At 36.5% G+C, this 10,481-nt stretch overlaps 1 protein-coding gene across 1 annotated transcript; it reads left to right on the forward strand.

The window, feature by feature from the left end:
• Window positions 1-1,359: 1,359 nt before the first annotated feature.
• On the forward strand, window positions 1,360-7,254 carry LOC132064578 (serine hydroxymethyltransferase 7-like). The gene is made up of 4 exons (XM_059457608.1): window positions 1,360-2,736; window positions 3,832-4,237; window positions 6,280-6,381; window positions 6,479-7,254. The coding sequence occupies exons 1-4, from the start codon at window positions 1,678-1,680 to the stop codon at window positions 6,706-6,708; spliced, it is 1,797 nt and encodes a 598-aa protein (XP_059313591.1). The 5' UTR covers window positions 1,360-1,677; the 3' UTR covers window positions 6,709-7,254.
• The last annotated feature ends 3,227 nt before the right edge of the window (window positions 7,255-10,481 follow it).

The raw sequence follows: 10,481 nt of genomic DNA on the forward strand, positions 1-10,481 counted from the left end.
TTCGAAACTTTTAATTTTTGTATTAGAAGCAGAGGCGCTCATCATAAGCTAACCTCACAAGACGCTAATCAAGAATCCAAGCGTTTTGCACACAAGTCACAAAAGTCAACAAAGTTCCCCTCAACGATGGAAAACATATTAAAATCATGCTTCTTGTCTGATTGGCAATAAATCACAACAACGATACTCCTTCCGATCTATATTATATGATGCTTTTAGCTCATATATACGCCTTAAGAAATCCATTCACCTCTAGAAATTGTAAGAATTGTTTTCACTAAATTATCCTTAATTAAATTGTACCTATTTCATCTTAGTCTCGCTTCCCTTATCTTTTGCTACTCACATCTTTCCCCGTATAACTTCGTTCCTAATCATATCCTTCTGGGTATGCCGACACATCCATATGACCATCCTCATTTCCACTACCTTCATCTTCTAAACATGAGCATTCTTAATTGTCCAACACCCTACTCCATACAATAATGTTGGTATAACCACCGCTCTTGACAAAACGAAAAGTTCAAAAGCAAAATGCATATTGAATTTCACTTCGACACATTGGTCAGATGGACCACCCATTACCCCTGCAAACTCATTTGGGCTGAAATTCAATTGGTACTAGTAATATTTTGGACTTGTTAAATAACTGCCACAGCCCAAAACTCTCACTTTCTAAGGGGTCACTTGCACGACGGTCCTTCAAAGGCACTGGTCTTTAATTTTTGTCCCTTCAATTGGTGGTCTTAATTTTTGTGCTTCACTAAAAATCTTTTGGTTTCGGTTCGAACTTCCACTCAATAAAATTTTCTTAAAAAAATTACAAGGTAGAGTTTGGATTCATAAAGCATGCAAAACTCTACCTCAGGCAGAGTTTCATACTCTACCTTAAGGTAGAGTTTTGCCTTCAGGCACAAGGCAAACCTCTGCCTTAAAGGCATAAGCCATAAAAGCAGAGGTTTGCCTTCAAGCAATTTTTTTATTATTTAGTTGAAATTTTATAAATTTCTGCCTTAAGACCTAAGTTTTGCCCGAATAGGCCTAACTTTGCTACAAACTTCTGCCTTGTTTTTTTTTTTTTTTTTTTTTTTTAATATTTGACAGAACGGGGGTTCAAACCCAAAGCCCATAAATTTTAAGCGAAGGCCAAAAATTAAAGATTTCAAATTTGAGGGACAAAAATTAAAACCAGTGCCTTTGAAGGAAATTCCGCACAAAAAAAATGCTTTCTGAGGCTCACAGTTCAGCCCATATAAAATCTAAAATAAGGCCCAACTCCTACTGACGACACACCTGTTGTCGATAATCCAAGATTCATAGACGATTCCTGCCCATCAGGAGTTAAGTTGAAACTCAAATTAAAACCACAAGGTGTGAAGGGTTTGGTTAAAGTAACAGGCCCGTCACCGGAATCAAAGGAGCAAAATCGTCCAGATACATCCCCTCGAATCTTACCCGTCTTCATTCATTAACAAAACCCACGCGCTTCTATCACCCTCTCTACATATCATATCATTCACAAAAAATCTGTAAAAACTACAATTATTTCCTTTGACGATGCACTGCTACTGTTGTTCCTGTTCTTAATATCTCCTACTTTCCGACGGTTAGGGTTTATTTTTTCCGTTATTTACTTTTGTGTATTGTCGTAAATTTCGATTGTTTGTTACAATTACGATGGATTTGAGTCAATCGCAGTCGAGTAATCTGTCGTTAGGGTTTATAACTCATGCGTCGCCGCCGGTAACCGCAAATCGGTCTCATATCGCCGATGATTCTATTTCCTTTCAGATCGATTCTAGGGTTAAGGAACAATCGCATCTGGTTACCCCAATTCCACTTCAATTAATGGACAAACAAACCGAAAACGACAAGAATGGTGGAGAGAGTGTTGATGAGGAGAGGGATGTTGAAGAGTTTCGAATTTTAGGGCATTCAATGTGTATAAAGAGGAAGAGAGATAATAATACTGATGGGATGAGTTCGTCTTCTTCTACTTCGAAGAGTTTTAGGGTCACCACGAGTTGTTCCAATGAGAATAATTCGTTAGAATCGCGAAGGAATGCGGTTCGGGCTTGGGGTAATCAGGGTTTACAGGTGGCTGACCCGGATTTATTTGAGATAATGGAGAAGGAGAAGAAAAGGCAGTATAAAGGGATTGAATTGATTGCTTCGGAGAATTTTGTATGTAAGGCTGTGATGGAGGCATTAGGGAGCCATTTAACGAACAAGTACTCTGAAGGAGCACCGGGTGCGAGGTATTATGGTGGTAATCAGTTTATAGATGAGATCGAGACGTTATGTTGTAAGCGTGCATTAATTGCGTTTGGACTTGAACCGGAGAATTGGGGTGTGAATGTGCAGCCATATTCGTGTACTTCAGCGAATTTTGCAGTTTATACTGGTTTGTTACTGCCTGGTGATAGGATAATGGGATTGGATACGCCATCCGGTGGAAACACAAGTCATGGGTATTACCTTCCTAATGGAAGGAAAGTTTCAGGGGCTTCAATTTTCTTTGAGTCTCTGTCATATAAGGTTGACCCCCAAACTGGATATGTAGATTTTGATAAGCTTGAGGAAAGGGCTCTTGATTTCCGTCCCAAGATACTTATATGTGGGGGGAGTTCGTATCCCCGGGAATGGGATTACGCAAAGTTCAGACAGATTGCGGACAAATGTGGTGCAGTTTTGTTGTGTGATATGGCACAAATTAGCGGTCTCATTGCTGCAAAGGTGATCTTTTTTAGGCTCTCTGATTATTTTTATTAATGCTCACATGCCAAGATCCTATGCTCGTTCATTCATCAGTTTAATTTTCTTCTTAACGACTTTAATGCTCAGTGCTGATATTTTGTTTGAAAGCAAGAAGGATCACAACCCAATAACGGGTGCTTCAGTCCAGTTCCTCTCCATGTATAGAAGCCTTTGGTTTCTAACTATTTTAATTTGATTAGGCCAAATATACTTCTTCAAAGAAACAAATAGCCAGCTTACTGAAGCAAATTGCCATTATGGTACCTTTGTTGGGCATCACTTGCGTAATGTGGAAGTTATCTGATTGAGAAATCTCGCCTTCTTTTATTCACGATTAGTTCTTGGATGCTTGTTATAGTTATAGTGTCATTTTTGTTATTTGCTGTATGTATTAGTAGACGATGTGACTGCAAATCAATAATTTGCTCCTCGATTTTGAGCTCTTATGAGTTATGATAATGCCTTGCTTTGTGATTTCAGTACGCTACTATATGCAATTGACTTCATGGTTGTGTTTTTTTTTTTTTTTTTTTTTTTTGGGGTGTGTGTATGGGGCTGTCGGCTTGCGTGTGCGAGTCTGCGCTTTGGGGTATGGGTGTTGTGTCACAAATTGAAACAACTGAGCTATAATTATCTTACTTGTTATGGCCGTTCATCTTCAAATTTGTTACCATTTATCTGACGGGGTTGGTGTAAAATGGTTAAACGATTATCATTCGAGTTTGGTCCTAAGTTCGTTTTGTTAGAATTTTTTTGATTAAGAATATTATATTTGATTAAAAGGTTTACACTTCGGTATAGTTTTTAAATGGAATAATAGGATGTCTAAGCCTCTAAGTGGAGTACTGCGGTAACATGTTAGATATGCCATCCCTAGTCAACCTTGCCTCATGAGTATATGTTTTGGTGTCAGCGCATGCCTAAATATGCATCTGCCTGCAATTTCTGCCCAAAATTAACTTCTTGTATGAATTATTTCCTCTCTAATCCTGTCAGAGTTGATTTGTAGTTTGTCCTTTGATTGTATTTGTAATCAGCGAGCTTGCTAATCCGTCGCATGGTTTTTTGCTGCAGGAATGTGCGAGTCCCTTTGATTATTGTGATATAGTTACCTCAACCACTCACAAAAGTCTTCGAGGTCCTAGGGGAGGTATTATCTTTTATAGGAAAGGCGCAAAGCCAAGAAAGAGAGGCCTGCTCTTGAATCAAGGTGATGGCAGTGATAAGTATGATTTCGAGGAGAAGATAAACTTTGCTGTTTTTCCTGCACTGCAAGGAGGGCCACACAACAACCATATTGCTGCCCTCGCTATAGCATTGAAGCAAGTGGCAACTCCTGAATACAAGGCTTATATGCAACAAGTTAAGAGAAACGCTCAGGCGCTGGCAGCTGCTTTATTGAGAAGAAACTGCAGACTGGTTACTGGAGGGACTGACAGTCACATGATATTGTGGGATCTGAGAAGTCTTGGTTTAACAGGTTTCTATATCTTTTTCTGTAATACCTCTTGCCAGTGTTTTATTTTGTTCATTAATTATGTTATCTGTCTGTTGAAATTTATTGATGAAATCTGCTTATTTCTTGTGGCTTATACCACTATTTTCCTTTCTTCCCATCTATTTGGATATTTGTTGTTGAATGTTGATGAATTGGAATAGTAAGGAGCAATGGAGTAGGATATTCTCAATCAACTAAGCCTCAAGCCTCAAATAGTTAGGTCAGCTATATGCTTGCTTTGTAACCGTTCCACTACAGCGGACTAAGATACTGCTGAGAAGAAAAATAAATAACCAGTATAGTCCTTGTAAGGCATTACAATTTTGGTCATTGGCACTGGGCTATTATGCATCTCTTCTTCTTTTCATGCTAGTAAGGTAAATGAACTGCATTGTCTTCTTCGTTCATGTTTTATTCTCATCATTTTGCTGTCTGTTCCTCTGACACCGTTTAGGCCTCTCTATCAGTTTGCTACTGAATTGATTGAATTGAATTGTGCATTTCTTGTTCGATATAATTAGTATTTTCTATGATCTCTTGATCAACATTTGTCCAACTTTGGCAGTTTATCTCATTAGGTTTGGTCTTTAGATTTCTTTAGAAGTGTGATATGCTTTGCTGCTATTGGAAGATTGTCGAGAGGCACTAAATCGCCCAAGTCTTATTGTGATTCCTAAGATATCTCGACTGCTTGTCATATATTGATTCCATCTCGCTCAATTGAATGTGCTGTTTAGGTTAACTTGATTACTAAAACAACTGTCGGAGTGGTGGTTCGTTGAAAAATGGAGATCACGTGAGAGGCACCCGATCTGTTTTTGTGCATTCCTCCAGATTTGTTTTTGTGCATTCTTTACTAGAACTTTATCTTGGCTGGCGTTTTGAACTGAACATGAAGACACATACTTGAAATTTGAGAGTAAAGTTGGTTGCAGTTAACATGATAAGGAGCATGGAGATCAATTTACAAAAAGTAACTTAATAGTAGGAATATCAAAAAAATATTTGTAATTTTAGCAAATATACTTTTGACAATGGCATGTGAGGTGGGGTTTCCAGAAAGTTTAAGTCCTAGCATAGCCGCAGATCAGTGTATGAAAGAAGCGTAAAATTAGTAGCTTTAGCATGTGTTTGACTGGTAGAGGTAATACCATTTTATAATTGGCCTGCGATATGGGTATTCGAGGACAGTTAACTCTTAGCATAACACACACTCCCTCCGTCCCAATTTATGTGACACTCTTTCCTTTTTAGTCAGTCCTAATAAGAATAACACCTTTCTATGTTTAGTAATAGTTCATTTTACCCCTGATGAGATGATTTTTGACCACACAAATGTCTATGGCTTGTTTATATCACAAGTATCAAAAGTGTTTCTTTCTTTCTTAAACTCCATTCCAATCAAACACCTTCACATAAATTGGGAAGAGGAGTATTTTCTATCAAAGGCAGAAAGACTGAAAAGCTCCTTGTGTCTACCAGCAATGTGAAATTAAAACATGAGCTTTTGTGAAGGCAGGCTAATACGAAAAGAAAAAAAACTATGCCAATCAAGTTAAAAATCATGTTGAATTTTTCTGTCTTGTAAGCTATTTTCAAATTCATATTGGTGACTAATTTTCTTCTAATATATATCTTATTTGTTATTCCTAATAATTAATATGTCCGTCCAGAAATTTCTTGACAATTAATATATCACTGTCATCTACCGTGAGTTGTTTGGTGCTATTCTCTTTAAAGACAGCCCATAAGAGATGTGCCATGTGCCTAGAATCAGACCTTTAGCAAGACTTCCTCAGCTGTGGTATTATAGGCATTGATTTAGCTTGCTTGTACACTTCTAAAAGTATTTCATCACCCCGTGCTAATTCTTTTGCTCACTGATTCTGGGACCAAATGCTGTTGCTTCGATGGGATTATCCCCGGGACAGGATACTGCTATTTCAATTTGATTAGAGTTGTTGCTAACTTGCCTCCCGGTTTTTGAATGTATTAGTTTTGATCTTTATACTTCTACTTTGCAGGTAAGAATTTTGAAAAGGTCTGCGAGTTGTGTCACATCACTCTCAACAAAGTAATGGTCTTTGATGATAATGGAAGTATTACCCCTGGAGGTGTGAGGATAGGTAAGTTCGGCTGTGGGTTTGGTGTGGAGGCACACATATAAACTTTTAGGAGTTAAAAAGCTGTTTGCTTAATTACGTTTTCTTGCTGTGACTGCAGGAACCCCTGCTATGACATCACGAGGCTGTATAGAGAATGATTTTGAGACAATGGCAGATTTCCTCCTCAAGGCAGCACATATTACAAATTCAATACAGAGAGAACATGGAAAGCTCGCAAAGGCTTTTCTGAAAGGCCTTGAGAACAACAAAGATGTTATCGAGTTGCGAACGCGTGTTGAGAATTTTGCATCCCTGTTTGCAATGCCTGGATTTGAAAGTATAGTCTAGCCGGAAATCTAGTTCTGGTGGAGGAATTCTTTCTTTGTTCATTGACCAACATTTGCTGTGGATGGGAGAAGAGCAGTGCACCCAACTCGTGGTTTATAATTGAGTAGGCTTGATATGATTTTCAAGTGTCCCTTGAGCTTAGCAACCCTGGATTAACTTATGATATGCCACGTTCGAGTGTTTTGTCCTTATCTACTGTCAAGGTTCGCTGAAGGTGCCTAGAGAAATTTCAAGTGGCTGGACCTGGCCGCAGTTTCAGTATTTTTGTTGAGGGTTTGGTAAATTAAGTAGTGTTTGTCACGGGGGACCTGATTCATGGTAAATTAAGTAGTGTTTGTCACGGGGGACCTGATTCATTCTCCTATATCTGTTTTGATACACTGTTGTTTTGGGTCCTCATTATTCTTGGTTGTACCTATATTATTATATCTTTAATATTCAACTTGTATATACTCTATTGTTCTCTCATTGAAGAGGTTACAAGGTTGAATGTACATTACATATAAGAAAAAAAGAAACGAAGGAAATGAAAGAGATGGTTTGGAAGGACGGCTTAAATTCACAGTTCATTACCTATTTATATTGTTCCCCCTCCATGTTATGCGTTGAGTCAGGTTGTATTGCATCACAGGCTGCCGAAGCTACTCTTAAAGGGCGTTGCTTGAGCATCAGTTTCAGTTTCTATTATAATTACTCCGTGATTTTATCGAGAATGATCTATCAAGAGCTGATACGAGTGCAATACTTATTTACTAGGTGTAATTCAGCTCATTTGACATTCATTGCCTTTGAAAAGATTGCTTTCTACTCAAGGTAGCCTATTGTCATGGTTAATGCTAGGAATGGAGTTGGCACAGGTAAGTTGCCAAGGCTTGAAACCCATTGTCGTCCAAGTCTAGCAATTTTCTTTACATTGTCCAATAAGGTTAGACCAAGAGCAGAAAGAAAGACAGCATTAGATAAGAAAGTTGTTCTTTTTCCGTCCCTAGGGGCTTGGAGATTTGGGAAAAGAACTGAAAAGTTGGCAAACCAGAATCATGATTTGGATAGTTGAAAGGAACAAGTCTGAGTTGCAAGTTGTAAAGAAGAAAAAGAGGATAATAATTAGAGAAGAAAAAAAGAGAGGAATCACATTTCACAGCCGCAGGGAACAGGTTACATGTCAGAGGTAGGATACAAGAAGATATACCCCCAAGTACAGAGCTAGGAGGATAGGCTCTATTGACAGCAGCCACAGAGAGCTGCTTGTTTTCTTCTCATCATCACTTATTCGTCCAACAATATAACATTATAACAACAATCAATTACTACACATGCTATTGTGTACTCTTCTCATTGTTTGCTTTCATTTAATTCCTTGAAAACAGAAAAAAATAAGATCCCTTTCTGGGAATCAGACAAAAGCTTCCACAGTTAAAGAGCAAACTGCTTTTTTCAATTTGTGAAAAAATGAATGCTAGCCCAGGAATCTCATGATCCTTCTCTTCCTCTATCTCTGTCTCCGCCCACTTCTACATAACTTTTTCACAACTTGAATGATTAGTAATTTACTAACACAACTCATGAGGGATTCTCATAGAAACACCATCAAATATCTATTTCATTTTCAAAGTATACTCTGTAGAAATTGTTGTGAATTGAGAGTTTGAGAATTCAATGATACAATTATCACCCTATGGTTATTTTCTATATCCATCCAAAGTCATTGATGGCTTAAAGTTCACAATTAGCAAACTATCTTTCCCGTACCTTTTGCGAGCTGTTTCTGTTGTTTCCTTGTTTGAGTTGGTACTAGTCATGTTAGCTGTCTACTTTTTAAGAAAATCGTTGAATTGCTCACAAGAAAGGAAATTCAAATCTGGGGCCTTATCAGAAAAGCTAAAAGGAACATTTTTTCTTCCCACGTCAACTTTTAGGCTGTTAATCAATCAAAGATTTAGCATGTTTTTACTTTTAAGATCCTTAATTAATCAAGGTTCTAAGACACCAAGTTTTAATGTGAATTAGACAAACTTAATTGCAAGAAAAGGGGATTGTTGGCTGCGATTATGACCGACCAAGAAAGTTAAAAAGACCAATCCAATCTCTGTTAGTAACATTATTAAGAAGCTGTCATTTTCTTAAAAATAATTGTTGTCATGTGGGCAGGAAGCATCATTCCTTTTATTTACTTTATTTAGGTGGTATCACATTCTTTTCCAATTGACAGAAGAAGCATCTTCCAATTTCAGTAACCCTAAACCTAGCTAAGCTGTCCATTAGTACTACAATTCTTTTAAAACACCACCTACTAACATAGTATATTAAATTATTCTTTCAGCTCCTATGTTTCCTCAACACATCAAAATGTTGCCTTGAACAGATAATTTATTATGTTAGTTGGGATAATCAATTATCTTCATCTTTGATGGCTGGGGAATAAATGGCCTTTAAGTAGATGAATTGTAATCATAATCTTCATAGTAAATCAATGATGCAGGAGACAGATACGTCATTTTTTTTTTGGTAATTAAGGAGAGGACATTTTGGATCTAATGGTAAAACAATTGACAAATTTGTAGATAGAGGAGGATGGAGCTATTTTGAGATTCAACTAAATTTAATTTTTTCGGATACGGAACTTATAATTTATATATGCAAAATTATTAAAATATTACTATATTATATTCTGAACTCATAATTTATAAAAGTACAATAAATTCAATCCTAAAAGCGCATGACGTTTAAATTCTGGATCCGCTTTGATCGTAAAATGGCCTAACCCAAGTGAGGTCTAATCATAGTAACAAATTGCTGGTAAGTGTAAAGACACGTGATAGGTGATAACAATTGATAACATTTGTGTGTGGTATGAATTGGGAGTTGAATAAATACAAACTATATATTCTAGAAGTGATTAAGGAGCCGTTTGGACATGAGTTCATCTCATGAGATGAAATCGTGAGATGAAATCATGTTTGGACACGATTTAGGATTTGCTACGTTGCGCTTTTTTTTTTTATAAACATAAAAACCCTACAAGTTGTGAACACCATCAAAATTTTCTAAATTCTTATACAATCTTACCAAATGAGTAAATCATATTTCATAATAAAATTAATACACTACTAGAAGGTCTTTCTAAAAATTACAACATCAATTGATTAAACTTTAGTTCAATAAAAAGAAAAATTTAATATATAGTAATGTAACTACTCTTTAATATAATCCTCCCACATGGTAAACATGATTGGTAAATATATTTTACCAACTTATGAGATTAATATTTAATACAAATAGTTGGTAAATATATCTACCAACTTATTGGTCTTTTTTTACAAAATATAAATTTATGGGTCAAATTTTACATTTATATTTTTTGAAATCATGATTTCAAATCCCAAATCATGCCTTTTTGGATCAAATCCCAAATCATGTCTTTTTGGATGATTTGAGATTTCATCTCATGAGATGAAATCGCATGTCCAAACGCCTACTAAATATGTTGGTAGAATGAACAGCATATACAATAAAAGTAGCATATGTTATGATAATAGTGATTCTTATCAATCTTCTCGTGTTATTCCACTGAAGTGACTGACTACTGGCATTTGTCAGTAAAACAAGAACAGACAATTCTTATCTTTGATGCAGTTATTTGATGATAAAGAGAAGAATCTACTCTTTGAGTGGAAATTGTTTTTTATGATTCTTTTTTCTTTTACTGAAGCTATCTTTATCCAACATATTCTTCTTGTTTAGTAATGTTACTTTTATTCAAAGGAAGAATCACA

Source organism: Lycium ferocissimum, chromosome 7 (assembly GCF_029784015.1).
Source record: "Lycium ferocissimum isolate CSIRO_LF1 chromosome 7, AGI_CSIRO_Lferr_CH_V1, whole genome shotgun sequence".
NCBI classification, from domain to species: domain Eukaryota; kingdom Viridiplantae; phylum Streptophyta; class Magnoliopsida; order Solanales; family Solanaceae; genus Lycium; species Lycium ferocissimum.